The sequence below is a fragment of the Saimiri boliviensis genome, chromosome 2, assembly GCF_048565385.1.
Source record: "Saimiri boliviensis isolate mSaiBol1 chromosome 2, mSaiBol1.pri, whole genome shotgun sequence".
NCBI lineage: Eukaryota > Metazoa > Chordata > Mammalia > Primates > Cebidae > Saimiri > Saimiri boliviensis.
The window spans coordinates 162,126,099-162,145,760 of NC_133450.1; the positions used below are offsets into that span (position 1 = coordinate 162,126,099).

At 38.3% G+C, this 19,662-nt stretch overlaps 1 protein-coding gene across 42 annotated transcripts in view; it reads right to left on the minus strand.

The window, feature by feature from the left end:
* The window catches only part of PTPRD (protein tyrosine phosphatase receptor type D), a 2,307,989-nt gene that overhangs the window by 165,092 nt on the left and 2,123,235 nt on the right, over nt 1-19,662 (minus strand). For 20 of the 42 annotated variants that reach the window (XM_074394799.1, XM_074394800.1, XM_074394793.1 and 17 more), the window contains 4 exons: nt 18,019-18,045; nt 13,401-13,518; nt 1,592-2,179; nt 1,057-1,157 (listed from right to left, as the gene is read on the minus strand). In XM_074394799.1, the coding sequence (XP_074250900.1) occupies nt 1,057-1,157; nt 1,592-2,179; nt 13,401-13,518; nt 18,019-18,045 (834 nt within the window). The remainder of the gene's footprint in view (nt 1-1,056; nt 1,158-1,591; nt 2,180-13,400; nt 13,519-18,018; nt 18,046-19,662) is intronic. The other 22 variants (XM_074394810.1, XM_074394809.1, XM_074394806.1 and 19 more) reach the window with 5 other exon arrangements.

A 19,662-nucleotide genomic window follows, 5' to 3' on the forward strand; every position in this document is an offset into this window, starting at 1 on the left:
ATTGGATCTCTCAGTTGTATGTGATCTTAATGGAGTATGCGCAGAAAAGTTCTATGTAATATCAATACTGCTTATTTTCTTCAATGTCTTCAATGTATTATCCATATGGCTTACTTTCTAAATGTTTTGGTTCCTCTTTCTAAATATTTTTATTCATTCATTCATTCATTTGAGATGGAGTTTCGCACTTGTCACCCAGGCTGGAGTGCAATGGTGTGATCTCGGCTCTCTGCAACCTCTGTTTCCTGGGTTCAAGCAATTCTCCTGCCTCAGACTTCCAAGTAGCTGGGATTATAGGCAAGTCCCAACACACCTGGCTAATTTTTGTGTTTTTAGTAGAGACAGGGTTTCACCATGTTGGCCAGGCTGGTTTCAAACTCCTGACCTCAGATGATCCAACCAACTCAGCCTCCCAAAGTGCTGGGATTACAGGCATGAGCCACCACTTCCAGTTTATATGTTTTACTTTCAAAAATGCTTCTCCATTTCTTATTTCATAAACATGTACTTGCTAACATCTCTTAATGGCAAACCAGAGTTTGAAATGTGCCATGAATTCAGGCCAATGAACAAATTCAGAAACTCTCAAGGTATTATAATATAAATAGGTAAAAACCATGTAAATTTCACTCTCTGGCCGAAAAATAAAAGCACTAGCGTAGATGTAAAAGGTTCAGGTTCAAAGTAGTAGGTAAGCTACAAATGATGTTAGCCCTGGATTTAAGTTTCTGCTCCCTCTTCAGAATGAAAAAGGACACACTTGAAAAATACCAAACTGTCTCCCATGTGAAAGTCACAAAAGAGAATACTAAGGACCATGGTGAAACCCTGTTTCTTCTAAAAACACAAAAAAATTAGCCGGGTGTAGTGGCATGTGCCTGTAGTCCCCAGCTACTCGGGAGGCTCAGTCTCAAAAAAAAAAAAAAAAAAGAGAGAGAGAATAGCAAGGACACGTGACCAAAAACAAGTGGTCTGCTTGCTCTGCAAATAACTTACCCAAATAAACTGTCCCTCTACTTTTATCTGTGATCTCGTACAAATTAGAAAACAACTTACTTTGAAAGGCATGGCGGAGTTATAATTCTCTGGAATCTCCCAAGACAGCAACACAGAAGTCTTCATTACTGCTTTGACATGAAAATTTTTTGCAAACACTGCTGGAAAAGGAAAAACAGTGTATTTAAACTATTCTTAAGACATATGACCTGTCCTTTTCCACCATGGACCACAGGGCTTAGGCTAAATGCTGTCTACTTTGATCAGAGAGAGCAGTATGGTTTTCCTACCTGTTTAGAGCATTCATTTTAATACCCCATTCTCATAAAGATCTTTCCTTTCTCTCCAATTCAGCCAACTATATTGTGTTTTCCTTACCTGAGGACATTGGGGTGCTGTCAGCCAGACTTGCTTGACATTCTACAACTGAAATCTAAGGCATCCAAGACGTAGTAAGTTTTATATACTTTACCTTTTTGTTTTTGCTGAACCTATTAATATGAACGGGCTGATCAGTTATTATTGCCTCAAAATACTGATTTCCAAAGACTGACATTCCTTTAAAGGAGGAAGGCTGTAAGCAGACAAATCCTACCTTGATCCACAGGCAGTGTCCTGAACTGGACACTGGGACTATATGGCCCGGGCCCTTTGCTCGTATGAGCACGTACTTTTACATCGTATGTGGTATCTGGTTTTAAGCCAGTGAGTGTCATAGCGGTGTCAGCTGGAACAATAAGCTGCTCCATTGGAAGAAGGGGGATGTTGATATCCCTATAAAGAAGGGTGTACTTGGTGATAATGCCATTTCTCTCTGCCAGGACAGGTGGTTGCCAAGTTAACTGGACGGAGGTTGAAGTGGTGCCTTCTGAGTGCAGGTTTTGAGGGAATCCAGTTGGTACTTCTTCTGGAATGGAAATCTCCTTCACCATCTCCTCCCCAAAGCCCACTTTGTTTCTGGCTGAGAGCCTGAAGACGTAGGATGCTCCTTTGTGGATGTCTGTAGCTGTAAAGTGATCTTCTTTTTCAGAGAACTCAAGAGTAGTAAGTGGCTCCATATCCTTGCGGCCAAATTTTAGACGGTAGCCCTGAAGAGGTCCAAATGTGTCCACGGGAGGGTGCCACTGAATGAGCGCAGTATTCATCTGAGTGTGGTTAATCACAAGTCGAGGTTTCCCTGGAACTGGAGCACATGGGATGGAGTGGTAAGATCAACTAATCTGAACGTTCACAATTCAGTCACTGCCAAATGAGGAAATTACACTCTACTGGTATTCTCTTTTTGTCATTTACCACCACCACTAACAAAAGCAGTGTTTGGCCTACATACGTCTGTGGAAATATGCTCCTGTCTTACCATATTCAAGTAGGCTGAGATACTAGAATTTGACAGTTGACACAAAACAGAAACTATCATTGAAATAACAGCTTAAGGGAACTTTTTTAACACCTGCACGTTTTAAACCTTCTCACATAAAGGTTCATACCAAAGATAAATTACTTTGAGCAAAGATTTGCAAATTAGATATCACTGATAAGAATAATAATTATAACCATTATTGATTCATTCAGTATGTGCGACATACCGGCGCCAGGCTAAGCGCATTGCATATAGTGTTCACAATTACTTTACATTCTTGTCTCCTCACTACATTCTCTGATTATTTATTATCTCTATCTTTTACAATGAGAAAATGAGGACTGGAGAGGTAAAAAACTGTCCTCCATGATAGGAGGCTAGCAGGTAACAAGTGAGAAATCTGTAAGGTAAACTCAGCTCTGTGTGAGTCAGTTGCTTAAATGCTTAACTGTGCCATTATATTGCTTAAAAGTTTAAAAAGAGTACAAAATAAAATCGCATTGACTTATTATGAATCTAATTTGTACTTCCTGTCTAACTTTATATCCACATCACTCATCTTCATCATGTTTTTAATTTGTAAAATGGAAATTATATTAAGATCTACTTTATATTGTTCTTGTGAATAAATAAGGAAATTGATGTAAAAGTCTTAGCATGAGGTTCTGCATTCTATTAATATTAATAATCATAATTATTAATAATCTGAATATTGAACTTCTTATGCTGAAGGGCTAGCTTACAATGAGTACAGAATTTATTTACCTTTAAGTTAGGTAAGTGAAAAAGTTCTAATCTACTCATTCAATGCATTATTTCTGTATTTATTTTTAATGGACAGCAATTATTCCTGGAATCCGCAGTGAAAGGCACTGAGGGAGAATCATCAGAATCAAAACTAAACCAAGTTAACAGAAAGAAGAAGAAAGGCCAAGTACGGTGGGTCATGCCTGTAATCCCAGCACTTCAGGTACTGAGGCGGGAGGATGGCTTGAACCCAAGAGTTCAAAAAACCAGCTTGGCAACACAGCACGACCCCATCTTTATGGGGGTGGGGGCGTGCAGAACAAGCATGGTGCCACCTGTCTGAGTTTTAGCTATTCAGGGGGCTGAGGTGAGAGGATTGCTTGACCCAAAGAGTTCGAGGTTACAGTGAGTTATGGTGTTACCACTGCTCTTCAGCATGAGTGACAGAGTGAAACTGTCTCAAAATTATGAATGTGAAGAAGAAGAAAGATGGTAGCAAAGGAGGAATGCTTGTAGTAATGTGAGACAGGTGACCAAAAAATCCTATCATAGATATACAGATTAAGGCCAAAAAAATCACTAAAAAGATTATGAGACAATACACAGAATACTAACCTCAGAGATGGTCTGACTGGCCTCTTCATTTTGTATTTCAGAAAGTGAGACCCAAGTGGAGATGTGCTCCACTCTAAGAAATATCATTAAGATCTTTCTTTCCTTAACCAATGAAGTAACAGTTTGGTTTCACAGGGAAGACTCATAGCTTACATAACTCAGCTCATCTACAGTGTGTGAAAAGAATAGTTCCTAAAATTTTAATAGCCATTAAATAACATGTGTGTTGTGTTACACACATAAAATGTGTGCTGAAGGGGGGTCCAGGAACCACATCACGGTGTACTCGTTGTGTTCCTCAGGAAAAAGGCACCAAGAGAACTTAACAACTAACACTCTCAGAACACAACCCATCCATAAGGTGGATAGTGTGTGAATGATTCCATTTGCTTTTAATATGTTTGCAATTATCTTAATTTTAAAATAGTCTTTAAGGTAGAGACACTGGCAGACATCTTTAATTTCCCTTTATGTATATGCAGCATTTGCATGATTTGTCCATGAAAATGTCAGCGATGGTGTCAAAGATTAAACACCTGAGTCTCTGCGAGAAAAATCCATGGCGAAATAGAGCTTTCAGCAGAGAATACAGCCTTCAATAAATGAACTCAATTGAAACAAGTGGGTGGAAACATAACCATTAATTCTCAACATTCTCTAGGGACAACAGATTAAACATATTTATTAAAATTTTATGAAATTCTGGTTTCAGTGAACTGCATAATAATATATATGCTATGTATCTTGTTTCTGTAAAATGCACATAAAACCAGACTAAATAAAAATAATTTCTTGACAGAGGATCCAAGATGGCCAAATAGGAACAGCTCCGGAGTGCAGTTCCCAGCAAGAACAATGCAGAGGGAGAGTGCCCACCGCATTTGCAAACAAATTTTCACTGCCCACAGACCAGGAGACTACTGGGCCAAAAAGCACCATGAGTTTTCAGCACGGCAGTTTCAGCCGGTGCCGGCTTGGCGCACAGAAACTCACACAAATTTGGGTGGCCGTTTCAGTTGGTGCCTGGAAAGCAGAGGAGACAGAGCCACCCATTCAAATGAAAGGGAGGAGGCAGAGACAGGGAGCTATGCGATCTGGCTCAGGGGTACCACCCCCACAAAACAAGCAATCTGAAATGCTCTGGATTGAGAATTTTGCAGCAAGCGCAGCTGGACCCAGGACGGTCCAGCTCAGTGTGGGGAAGGACGACCACCACTACTAAAGCAGTCCACCACTACCAAGACAGTTCATACAGCAGCTGGGCAGAGCCTGCGGCAGCTCAGCAACACCTCTGCTGGCAGACTGACTAGACTACTCCATGAGGGGCAGGGCATCTACGGAAAAAGGCAGCAGCGTGACAGGAACTTATAAATAAAGTGGACCTTCCTAGGATAGAGCACCTGGGAAAAGAGGAAGTTATGAGTTCCGCTGCCACAGACTTACTAGTACCTGCTGAGCAGCTCTGCAGGGAACAATGGAGCTCCCAGCACAGCACTTGAGCGCCTATAAGGGACAGGCAGTCGCCTCAAGCAACTCTTCAACCCCTGTATACCCCAAAAGACACCTCATAAAGGAGAGCTCAGGCTGACATCTGGCAGGTACCCTTCTGGGACGAAGGTAACAGAAGAAGAAACCAGCAGTAACCCTTACTGTTCTGCAGCCCCCATGGGTGATCCCCAGGCAAGTCGGGTCTGGAATGGACCTCCAGCAGTCCTGCAGCAGAGGGGCATGACTGTTAGAAGGAAAACTAAGAAATAGTAAGGACTTCATCATCAACAAAAAGGATGTCCACTCACAGACCCCATCCGAAAGTCACCAACTACAAAGACCACAGGTAGACAAAGCCACTAAGATGGGAAGAAACCAGCAGAAAAAGGATGAAAACACCAAAAACCAGAACGCCTCTCCTCCTCCAAAGGATCACAACTCCTCATCAGCTAGGGATCAAAGATGGATGGAGAATGAATCTGATGAATTGACAGAAACAGGTTTCAGAAGGTGGGTAATAACAACTTCTCAGAGCTAAAAGAACACATGCTAACCCAATGCAAAGAAACTAAGAACCTAGGAAAAAGGTTACATGAGATGCTAACTAGAATAAACACCTTAGAGAAGACTATAAATGACTTCATGGAGCTGAAAAACAGAGCATGAGAACTTCGCAAAGCATACATAAGATTCAATAGCCAAATCAACCAAGCAGAAGGAAGGACAACAGAGATTGAAGATCAACTCAATGAAATACAACAAGAACACAAGAATAGAGAATAAAGAGTGAAAATAAAAGAACAAAGCCTATAAGAAATATGGGATTATGTGAAAAGTCCTAATCTACATTTGATAGGTGTACCTGAATGTGACAGAGAGAATTAATCCAACCTGGAAAATACGCTTTAGGATATTATCCAGGAAAACTTCCCCAACCTAGCAAGCCAGGCCACCATTCAAGTCCAGGAAATACAGAGACCACCACAAAGATATTCCTCAAGAAGAGCAACCCCAAGGAACACAATCGTCAGATTCACCAGAGTTGAAATGAAGGAAAAAATGCTAAGGGCAGCCAAAGAGAAAGGTCAGGTTAGCCACAAAGGGAAGCCCATCAGACTCACAGTAGATCTCTCCACAGAAACCCTACAAGCCAGAAGAGAGTGGGGCCCAGTATTCAACATCCTTAAAGAAAAGAACTTTCAGCCTGAAATCTCATATCCAGCCAAACTAAGCATCGTAAGAGAAGGAGAAAGAAAATCCTTCATGGACAAGCAATTGCTGAGAATTTCATTGCCACCAGGCCTGCTGTACAATAGCTCCTGAAAGAAGCACTATGCACTATACAATGAAAGGAATAACCAGTACCAGCCACTCCAGAAACATACCAAATGGTAAAGACCATCGACACAAGGAAAAAACTGTGTCAACTAACAGGCAAAATATCCAGCTAGCATCAAAATGGCAGGATCAAATTCACACATAACAATATTAACCTTAAATGTAAATGGGCTAAATGCTCCAATCAAAAGACACAGACTGGCAAACTGGATACAAAGTCAAGACCCATTGGTGTGCTGTATTCAGAAAACCCATCTCACATGTAAGGACAAACACAGGCTCAAAATAAAGGGATGGAGGAAGATTTATCAAGTAAATGGAAAGCAAAAAAAATGCAGGAGTTGCAATCCTAGTCTCTGGTAAAATGGACTTTAAAGCAACAAAGATCAAAAGACACAAAGAAGGACATTACATAATGGTAAAAGGATTAACGCAACAAGAAGAGGTAACAATCCTAAATATATAAGCATCCAATAAAGGAGCACCCAGGTACATAAAACAAGTTCTTAATGACCTACAATGGGACTTAAACTTGACTTCTACACAATAATAGTGGGAGACTTTAACACTCCATTGTCAATATTAGACAGATTAACAAGACAGAAAGTTAACAAGGATATACAGGACTTGAACTCAGAAGTGGACCAAGCGAACCTAATAGACATATACAGAAATCTCTGCCCCAAATCCACAAAATATATAGTCTTCTCAGCACAGCACTGTACCTACTCTAAAATTGGTCACATAATTGGAAACAAATGCAAATGCAAAAGAATAGAAATCATAATAGTCTCTCAGACCACAGGGCAATTAAATTAGAACTCAGAATTAAGAAACTAACTCAGAACTGCACAGCTTCATGGAAACCGAACAACTGGCTCCTGAATGTCGACCGGATAAACAATGAAATGAAGGCAGAAATAGAGATTTTCTTTGAAACCAATGAGAACCAAGATCAACATACCAGAATCTCTGGGACACATTTAAAGCAGTGCCTAGAGGGAAATTTATAGCACTAAATGCCCATATGAGAAGCAAGGAAAAATCTAAAGTCGATGCTCTATCATCAAAATTGAAAGAGCTAGAGAAGCAAGATCAAAAAAAACTCAAAAGCTAGCAGAAGACAAGAAATAACTAAGATCAGAGCGGAACTGAAGGAGACAGAGACACACACACACAAAAAAAACCCTCCAAAAAAAAAATCCATATATCCAAGAGCTGGTGTTTTGAAAAGATAAACAAAATAGACAGACTGCTAGCCAGATTAATAAAAAAGAAAAGTGAGAAGCATCAAATAGATGCAATAAAAACAACAAAGGGGATATCACCACCAATTCCACAGAAATACAAACTACAATAAGAGATTACTACAAGCAATTCTATGCACATAAACCAGTAAATCTGAAAGAAATTGATAAATTTCTGAACACTTGACCCTCCCAAGCCTAAACAGGAAGAATTTGAAACCTTGAATAGACCAATAAACAAAGGCTGAAGTTGAGAAAGCAATCAATAGCCTACCATCCAAAAAAAGTCCAGGTCCAGATGGGTTCACAGCTGAATTCTATGAGACATACAAAGAGGAGCTGGTACCATTCCTTCTGAAACTATTCCAAACAACACAAAATGAAGGAATCCTTCCCAAATCATTTTAAAAGACCAACATCATCTTGATACCAAATCCCAGCAGAGACTCAACCAAAAAAAAAAAAAAAAAAAAGAAGAAAACTTCAGGCCAATATCCATGATGAACACAGATGCAAAAATCTTCAATAAAGTACTGGCAAACTGATTGCAACAACCCATCAAAAAGCTTATCCATCATGATCAAGTAGGCTTCATTCCGGATGCAAGTCTGGTTCAACATACACAAGTCTATAAACGTAATCCACCACATAAACAGAACCAAAGACAAAAACCACATGATTAACTCAATAGATGCAGAGAAGGCCTTTCACAAAATACAATAGCCCTTTATGCTAAAAACTCTCAGTAAACTAGGTATCCAAGGAACATATCTAAAAACAATAAAAGCTATTTATGACAAACCTACAGCCAATATCATATTGAATGGGCAACAATTGGAAGCATTCCCTTTGAAATCTGGCACTAGACAAGGATGCCCGCTCTCACCACTCTTATTCAATATAGTATTGGAAGTTCTAGCCAGAGCAGTTAGGCAAGAAAAAAAATATATAAAGTATTCAGTTAGGAAAAGAGGAAGTCAAATTGTTGCTATATGCAGATGACATGATTGTATATTTAGAAGATCCTATCTTATCAGCCCAAAATCTCCTTAAACTGATAAGCAACTTCAGCAATGTCTCAGGATACAAAATCAATGTGCAGAAATCACAAGTATTTCTATACACCAATAGCAGACTAACAGAGAGCCAAATCATGAGCAAACTCCCATTCACAATTGCTATAAAGAGAATAAAATACCTAGGAATAAAATTAACAAAGGATGTAAAGGACCTCTTCAAGGAGAACTACAAACCACTGCTCAAGGAAGTAAGAGAAGACACAAACAGATAGAGAAACATTTCATGCTCATGGTTAGGAATAATCAATATCGTGAAAATGGCCATACTGTCCAAAGTAATTTATAGATTCAATGCTATCGCCATCAAGCTACCAATGACCTTCTTCACAGAACTGGAAATAAACACCTTAAACTTCATATGGAACCAAAAGAGAGTCCACATAGCCAAGACAATCCTAAGCAAAAAGAACAAAGCCAGAGGCATCATGCTACCTGATTTCAAAGTATACTACAAGGCTACAGTATTCAAAACATCATGGTACTGGTACAAAGACAGAGACATAGACCAATGGAACAGAACAGAGGCCCTGGAGGCAACATCACACATCTACAACCATCTGATCTTTGGCAAACCTGACAAAAACAAGCAATGGGGAAAGGATTCCCTGTTTAATAAATGGTGTTAGGAAAACTGGCTAACAGTGTACAGAAAACAGAAACTGGACCCCTTCCTGACACCTTACACTAAAATTAACTCCAGACGGATTAAAGACTTAAACCTAAATCCTAACACCATAAAAACCCTAGAAGAAAACCTAGGCAAAACCACTTAGGACATAGGGATAGGCAAGGACTTCATAACTAAAACACGAAAAGCGCTGGCAACAAAAGCCAAAATAGACAAATGGAACCTAATTAAACTTCAGAGCTTCTGTACAGCAAAAGAAACAATCATTAGAGTGAACTGGCAACCAAAAGAATGGGAAAATTTTTTGCTGTCTACCCATCTGACAAAGGGCTAATATCCATAATCTACAAAGAACTAAAACAGATGTACAAGAAAAAAACAAACCCATCCAAAAGTGGGCAAAGGATATGAACAGACACATTTCAAAAGAAGAGATATATGAGGCCAACTAACCTATGAAAAAATGCTCATCTTCACTGATTATTAAAGAAATGCAAATCAAAACCACATTGAGATACCACCTCACACCAGTCAGGATGGCAATCATTAAAAAATCTGGAGACAACAGATGCTGGAGAGGATGTGGAGAAATAGGAACACTCGTACACTGTTGGTGGGAGTGTAAACTAGTTCAACCATTGCAGAAGACAGTGTGGTGCTTCCTCAAGGCCCTAGAAATAGAAATTCCATTTGACCCAGTAATCCCACTACGGGGTATACACCAAAACGATTAGAAATCATTCTGTTATAAAGATACATGCACACATATGTTCATAGTGGCACTGTTTACAATAGCAAAGACCTGGAACCAACCCAAATGCCCATCAACAATAGACTGGACAAGGAAAATGTGGCACATATACACTATGGAATACTACACAGCCATAAAAAATGATGCATTTGTGACCTTTTTAGGGACATAATGAATCTGGAAACCATAATTCTCAGCAAAATGACACAAGAACAGAAAATCAAACACCACATGTTCTCACTCATAGGCAGGTGATAAACAATGAGAACACATGGACACATGGAGGGGAGCATCACACACTGGGTTGTGTTGTGGGGGGCCAAAGAAGTGACAGCAGGGGAGCTGGGGAGGTACAAGAGGGATAACATGGGGAGAAATGCCAGATGTAGGTGACAGGGGGATGGTGGCAGAAAACCACATTGCCATGTGTGTATCTATGCAACAATCGTGCATCATCTGCACATGCACCCCAGAACCTAAAGTACAATAAAATAAAAAAAATAATTTCTTGATATAAACCACAAATATAGATTGCATTCTAATGTAACATAAAATAACTCTTAATTTATTTTATGTCATATATACTCTTCTCCCTTTTACATTTTCTTATCCTCTCATATTCTTCTAAAAATCTTCTAGGACTTCAGAATTGGTACATATGTGTAGTTGCCCTTTACTTTTTAGCAACTGCAATCATTGGAAATCAACTGAGGTGCTCAATCCCAATGGCTCTAAATTTAGCCTCAATTTAACCAAATACCAAAACAGCAACAATCGTAATTGACTAGATTTAGGTGAATATTTCCAAATTCTCCCTGTCACTGTCATCTTTTGATCATCCTTAAACATAGCTGTTCAATACAGTGTTGAAATTCAAGTAAAAATATACAGAAAATGTCAAACCAACGAATTTTCTGTTTACCTTTAACCTCAAGGCCTCAGGCAGTAAACCAATTATTACAATACAGAGTAATGGGGGTTTTAACAAAGAAACTACAAACATGTCATAATCTTTGAAACATAAAAGTCAACATTTTCTTTAGAATCATCCTTCAAGTTATAGGAATTTTACATAGATTACTTAAAGTAGGATAAGTAGTCTTGTTTCAAAGATATGATTATTTACAGGTTCCAGAAACAAGGTATAATTAAAAAAAAAACCTCACAATCAGGAGGTTTACTATTAAATTAAATTTCACAAGAATTCCTGAATTCTTTGTGGGAGCTGTAACTAAATACCTTTATAACTGTAGTTATTAGGAGTGCACAACTGTGAGATCAACTCAGTAATTCTTCACAGTCACATAAATATGTGAGGGTTTTTAAAACAGTATCCAAAACAAAACAAACTGATACATTCACTAACTACATGGTGATAAACCATGAGTAGGGACTGCTTATGCAAAGGACAACCAGAGTTTCTCTCTCAAAGGAATTAAATTTGCATTTTTCCACCTTCTTCTTTGGTGGAGTGGGGAGGTCTTATAAAAGTAAATGTGTAGGTATCTAAATTCCAAACATTTCTATCTCAATATCCAAGCCTCTGTTGATTAAGAAGGATCTGAAATTGTGAATGGAAATTCCAAAATAATTCTATATATGAATAAGCTCGAAAATTCTAAAACGTCTATTGCATGGTAACTAAAAAGAGATGAGCTAGACTTAGTGACGTTAGAATAGACAAAATCATTCCTTTCTCTAAAATTCATATCCCTTGGCTCTAAATCCTCTACTTTCTTGTCATCAGAACATGACCCCATTTTGTGGGCAACAGGGGAGTGGTACTTCATGTAAGACATTTCAGAGTTATGACATACTTATAAATGTAGGTGAAGGACATATATTTTCTTCAATTTGAGATTCAATTCTTGGTTGCTGATGTTCTAATAGAGACTGGTTCCACAGCCAGATAGTCATCATGCCCCTCACTGAGTATGTGTCTGCTCTTCAGGGCATTAAATTGGCTTGATACAAAGGTATTCTTCAGGAAAAAAAAAGAAAATGCCTAGAAGACTCTGCCTTGAAGGAGTTTTGCCATCTGTAATCCTGCTGCTGGAGGCAATTCCAGGTGGCAGGATGCGAGCAACGCAAATCTTATGACATTTAGACAAAGCTGGCAGTGAGCACGGCACCCAGGAGGGCACTCAGCATCACAGCTGTTCTTTACTTTATGCCTTTACATAGAGGTATGTTCCTAAAAAGTTGTTTGAGAAGTGATTCAGGCACGATAAATCAAATCACGGCTTACATGTTCATGGGAGATTGCTATTTATGAGGACTGGAGGAGAAGCCTCCTTCTGCAGGTATCTCTTAATTTACTGGTTCTACAATGCCAGACCGTCCTTCAGGCTGGCTTTTCCTAATGTGGCTGATCAAAGTAACCCTAAAAAGCACTAAAGAAGCCTTATTGTTTAGAAAGGAGTAACTTTATACTATTTTCCCTTCTTGCTTTTCTTCTTTTTCTTTTTTGTTTTCTATCTTCTGTTCCCTTTGGCTTCTTTAATCCCCACAGCAGGGATGGGGAAGGCAAAATGACAAAAGGTAGACCTGAAGGTCATCAACTCAGTTCAAGATGGCAGCTCTGCTAAAGGGATTTGTTGTTGTGAGAAGTTAAACTTGTTTCACTTCCCTGCCTAGTCACCTTCCCTCCAGACCTTCATGGGACTTGATCTGTCACCTCATTTGAGTCTCAACTTAAATAATCGTTCCTCGATGAGACCTTCGCAGCCCCTAGAGGCTGCCTGATCCTTAATTGTCTATATACTTTTACTTTTCATCTTACCACTTTTGACAGTTCATTATATACTCATTTTTTCACTTGTTAATTATCTAGCTCCAATCAGAAAGTAAATTTCATGAGTGCAGACTGTTTTTCTATTTCGCTGATTGCTTCATCCCCAGTGCCTGACACACAGAAGGTGCTCAAAAAAATACTTGTTGAATGACTGACTGAACATCTCAACTAAGCAGGCACTTGGATATTTTTTTCCCCTGATCTATTTCTTTGTCCCTGAACTAAAAACACCAAAGTTGACCTTAGTCCATTTATTTCTTCTGCTTTTACCATAATAAAAGCCTGGTAGAAAACACCCATACCATTTAGAAATTCAGTATTATTATTCAAGGCACACACATGCACAGAGATGTTTACCTGCCCCAGTGGTGGACACCAGTTTGGGCTTGCTGCGAGCGCCATCTCCTTTGGTTGTGTAGGCTGTGACGGTAAGGGAGTAGGAAGTTTCAGGCTGGAGCCCAGAAATGATCATGGCCTGAAACGACACAATAGAATGTCACTGATTCAAAACATGCTACTAATGCCCTAGGGGAAAAACAAGGCCATCCACCTTCATTCTGCACATGCTTGCACATTCCTTGCAGCCATGCTAAGCCCTGGAAATTTCATGCCTGAGCTCATGCTATGGAGATCTGTTTCCATGCTGATATCAAAGGGGTGTCTTCCGACATCTTGGGAGGTAGCTCTTGGTGTATTAGTCAAAAACATGAAATCTGGAGCCAAAATTCCTAAATTCTTAAACTTGCATGTCCTTACTTGCTTAGACAGACCAAGTAAGTTTACCTCTCTGTGCCTCCATTTCCCATCTGAATGTTGGAATTATAATAGGATCCCACAGGATCATATGAGTCATATCAGGTAAACTCACAGAACTATGCCTGGCTCATGGGAAGGATTCCATTAAACAGCTATTGTTTTATGCCAACAGCTCTCCAAACATATCCACTGTAAAGCCACAGTCAGCATAGTCTGTTTCATCACTACAGAAGAATTTTACCAAATGGTTGTTATTGGATCTAGATATCCTGAAAAAAAATTTTCTTAGAACTCTCTTATTAATTGATTGTATTATCATTTTTATTGGTTATTTGTACAGGCTATGAGCAGAAATCACTATCCACTGAGAATTTTCTGTCAAATTAAAAAGCAGCCCATAAAAGCAAAGAATACAATAGGACTTTAGTTTCACCACATCACCAATATGTGCTCATTTTATTCTGACTTTCTAAAAACAATTATCACATACGATTTTCCCAAATTCTTAGCTTTCTCTTAGTCAGGACTCAAAGCTGTGGCAGTTATAAGACCAGATGGTCTTTGATTTATTCCATTAAACTACAGGTTACGAGTTTCCTTAGAGATTCTGGCTATTAACTTGGTATAGTATTTTAATAACAAATACCAGAGCTGCATGCACGCATACCCAACCGCACGCACGCACACACACACACACACACACACACACACACACACACATACACATACACACAATATAAAAACCCTTTCAGATTTTGGGCACAGCTGTGTTTTCAAATTGAATATGGATAAATTTAGAAAAATACACAATGTCATTGTCTTCCAAATCTAAATACAATGTGATGATGAGTGAATAAATTAGACTGTGTAAAATACAGTAGGGTTTTTTAAGCAAGGCTGTAACAGATACCATAAAACTCAATTGTTGAAGCTGATCCCAAATTACGACAGCTTTTTACAACACGCTTTGTCAAAAGAGTAGAAATATCTCATTGTGGAAATTCAAGAAGTTCAGATATTATCCTGAATAGTCACTGGAAATTTTATTCTGCTAGATAAATCTAGGAGAGATGTTTTATTTCCAGGACCTTGGAATGGTTTCCCTAATGTTACAGAGGATACAAAAACCAAGCAAAATATCCAAGCACCATACTTTAAATGACAGTAGACACACCGGCTGTCCCAAAAACTATGATGAGGACATGCCAGGGTTACTGCTTGCAAGGTTCCCCTCACATGTCACCGGAGCGCTGCTGAAAAGCAGCTCGGCTAACTGGAAAAAGAAGCAAGGCTTGCTTCCATCACCAAATTTTGTAGCAAGAAATGTGTGCACTCTGAGCCTTATCATGAAATTGAAGTTAACCACACATATCCGTTCTCTTGCCCAGGTTGTTAGAGAGTAACCTACGTAACATAATTTGAAATCTGTCAAGTCCCCTGCAGTCGTATAATCTCAGCGGGACACAGTTTCATCTGCCATGATCATATCCCTTCATGGATCACATTTTCTTTCTTTAAGTGGTGGATACACTTCCTTCCTTGGTGGTTTCAGTGTGCTCTGTGAGATGATGTGCCTGATATTACGGCCACTACTCCTCATTCTGTTTCCTCCTGTCCTGTCTCCACTTTGCTACTTGTCCCTGACTGTTAAAAGTTGGCATACCTGAGGTTTGGTCTACTGTTTCTCTCTAATGTTAAAAAAAAAAAACTGCATTCATTTACAAACCTTAATTATTTCTGCCCATATTCCTGATTTATTTCTAGCTATGACTTCCGATCTGAGTTCCAGTAGCACATACATTGTAAATATCTGCTGGATGTCTTCCTGTGACTATCCAGTGTTACTTCAAGTGAACTAAAACTTCAAAGTCATTCCCGGAAGTAGACTCTCCCTTCTTACTTCCGTATTTTAATGAATGGGAAAACATCTGGCAAAACTTATGAGTTATCTTTGACATCTTTCTCTTGCTCAGTTCTTAGCAAGTTTTTGCCAGTACTTCCTTTTATTGATCCTATCATTTTTTTCATTTCTACTGCCTCAACTCTGTTGAATTTTTATCAATTCATGACTAAATTAGTAAAATAACTCTTCGCCTTCTTGTCTATTTGCCACCTTTTTACTCACTAATCTCTCCACTAAGTCACTGGTTTTTAAACTGCAGGTAATGACCCATTTAGTAGGTGGTGAAACCAATTTAGTCAGTCATGATCAGAATTTAAACACACTAACTGAAAATGAAATAGAATAAACTCGAATACTAAATGTTAGTGTTAATTACACATTTAAATAACTATGGTTCTATAAAATTTTATTTCAGTTAAACATATGTGTACAGCTGGGCACAGTGGCTCACGCCTGTAATCCCAGCACTTTGGGAGGCCGAGGTGGGCGGATCACGAGGTCAAGAGATCAAGACCATCCTGGCCAACATGGTGAAACCCCGTCTCTATTAAAAATACAAAAATTAGCTGAGCATGGTGGTGTGCACCTGTAGTCCCAGCTACTCAGGAGGCTGAGGCAGGAGAATTGCTTGAACCCAGGAGGTGGCGGTTGCAGTAAGCCGAGATCGTGCCACTGCACTCCAGCCTGGCGCCTGGCGATGGAGTGAGACTCTGTCTCAAAAAAAAAAAAAAAAAAAAAAAAACAACACATATGTGCACATTGAATCATGACATATAACATATTTCTACTGTGAGTTATAGTCAAAGAAGTTTATGGTCAAAAATGCTGTTGCACTGGCATTCCCATGAGAACTGATACCTTGGACATAGTTACAATATTCCCAAAAAGAGCCCTGTGCATTGGCAGTAAACATTTATTCAGTGAATGGAAGAATACCTTCCTGACAGCCTTTAACTCATTTTTCTTTTTATTTCTTCTATATCGCCCTAATATTGAAGTGTTACAGACTGACCGACCAGATTTTTAGCTTGACTCTTCTGGTTTTCCCAGCATTATATTATAATTTACCTCTTAGCTGTACTTGCCACTAAGATTACTTATATGAAGCCTTCATTTATAACAAATTGTCAGGCTCACTGTCACCTAACTACACTATGCGCTCAACTGTCTCAATGACTGGTTTTGCTGTACTCAACTTAAAAAAATATGTATATTTAAATATATATATGTTCTACCTCCAACTTCCCAACACACACACACACACACACACACACACACACACACACTTTCTCATTTATTCAGTCCTTAGCCATGCCTTAAATTTTCACCTAAGCTACTAGACTCCTTTTACCACCTTGGACCATTGTCTCTGAATTCCTAGCTTTTATTGACACAGTCCACTAATTTACTAATGCATTAGTGGACAGTGTCAACGTCCACTGCTGTATACTGCTTTGGGCCATACCTTTTGCTGCATTTTATGAAACTTTTCAGAAATTGACTCTTCTCTAGCCACCTAGAATGTAAACACTAGAAAGGCAGATGTCATGTCATGTGTCCCTTGCAGTGTAATATACATAACAGTCCTTCAATAAATAACATAGAGCTTTCATTCAAGTATTTAAAAAACATTCTTCCCTCGGCAAGATACCTTACTTCTTGGCATAATCCATTTGTCACTTACATATGTATGTGTAAAGTGAAAAACAGCCACTCTAGATAGAGTTATTCAGTGCCAGATCTACATCTTGTTATTCACTAAATATGTAATCCTGGAGCAGGATTTATAAGAAGCCTACACCAAAAAATTTGACATCTCCAGTCTGCCGTGCCTCCATTTAAAGCAAGCTTGTCCAACAGGCAGCCCAACATAACTCATAAACTTTCTTAAAACATTACGTAATTTTTTTTTTTTTAGCTCATCAACAGTCGTTAATGTTAGTGTATTTTATGTGGGGCCCAAGATAATTCTTCTTCTTCCAATGTGGCTCAGAGAAGTGAAAAGATTGGACAACAGCCCTGAATTTTAAAACATGCCTCCTCTGACAATGTCACAAGGCAGAGTTAGTAGCAGCCATCAAAACAAATATCACAAGCCCATGACATTTCTTACGCAGTCAATAGCACCATGCTGATTTCACAAAACAAAAAACAAAATAAAAATTGCACCACACAGTAAAGATAACTTAAAAATAATTTGTTAGTTCATGCATTCAAGCAAACTGTGATGACAGATCACAAATAAGTGAAAGAAGGATGTCAGAGGAAACAAGCATATATTGTCTGCTTTTGACAAAACACTCAAAAATTACTCACATGTTCAGTAGTATCATCAAATTCCCACTGATTGAGAATAAGACAAGGTTGGGAGGAAAACAAAATAAAAAGAAATAAAATTTAAAGCCTTATACAGGCAATGTTGCCTTTCTTAGATTAAAAAAAAGAAAATAAAGAAACAATTGAAGCAGTGTGTACAATAAAATTCCAAAGAATGTGTGTTTTGCTGCTACCTCCACTTCTAATTAGGAGGTCAAATTAAATATGTATTGCTACTGTTATCACTAAAACTAGCTAATATTCTTTAAATATATGGTTCACTGAAACATATCAGTGAGGCACAGAAAAAGCTAATGTTTCTAATCATGTCCTACTCATAACCTTAATTTTGACTTCTATCTTAAGTTATGCAATTAAAAGTCACTATTTAGATTAATATTGTTCATTATATTTAACACTTATAGCTTCAGTGAAGTCTGTGAGATGTAATGAAATTTCAGTGCAGAGTGAAGAAAAATAAATGAGATGGGAAAGAAAGAAAATTCACAAGGAAAATCATCAATTAATAAAGAAAAGCCAATGAAGAAGAGAAAAAAAGACAGAGATGAGATTTAATGCATTTGGCATTATATAATTTCATTAACTACAATATTTTACAATGGAAATTGAGATAGAATTATAATTCTATAATGTAAAATGTCTAAGAACCGAAGAAGACCATCAAAGCATAATGGTCATATTGTTTTCTTTTTCATAATTGTAGACTTACAAGATAAAACAAAGCAATAATGGCTTAATAAATTTAAACAATGGTAACTTCTTCTTTATAGGCACTACATAATAATCACTTATAAAAATTAACCAAATAGGCCATTTCCAGTGTTGAAGGGATGTTAGGAAGCTCTAACGCATTTACAGAAGTGGCCTTGGGGTAGGTAGATAGGTGAGCCATGAATCTAGATCCCTTTACTTAGAATGTTTCAAAACTGAAGAAAACATGAAGACATTTGAGAGTTGACTTGTATTAAGCCTTTGGGGTAAGTGCTTTCCTTAGAGCCACAGGGATATTTATTGCTCTTATTTTCACAGACAAGAATGTAGAACTGGGCAACCTGGTGCCGTGTTTTCAACTTGCTTCATCACCTTTCCTACTTTCATACAAAGGGAGGCATTTTCACGTGAAATACATTTCAAAGTTTTTTACAAACTCCATCCTTTCCCTGCCAAGTCACCAACTTCTTGGCTAATGAAAGCATTCCAAGGTCTGTAATATCCTATCCCCGTTACATCTCATCGCCATTTGGCACAGCAAAGGTAAGCTACTTTATGAGTTATGTACAATTTTCAGCATGGTAGTTACAAGTTGAAATCGTCATCTCCCTTTCAGGAAAATATGTAAAACACAAGGGAATTGATTATGGGACTGTCTTTGAATTGCCTCTAATTTACGAAAAAACTTTCAAAACTTTCAATGCTCTGTTTTAAAAAACAACTTACAAAATCAGATTGTAATATCATAGTTGCAAACCACTGCCCTAAGATGAATACAATTTCTCACATACTCAACTATTCATTTTTCGTACTTTCTTTTTTTAAAAATCTTGGTTCAACATAAGGATCCCATTTATTCTCTAGGAAACTCTGATTTAATTTTAGTATCACTGTCATGATCTTCATTTTCTG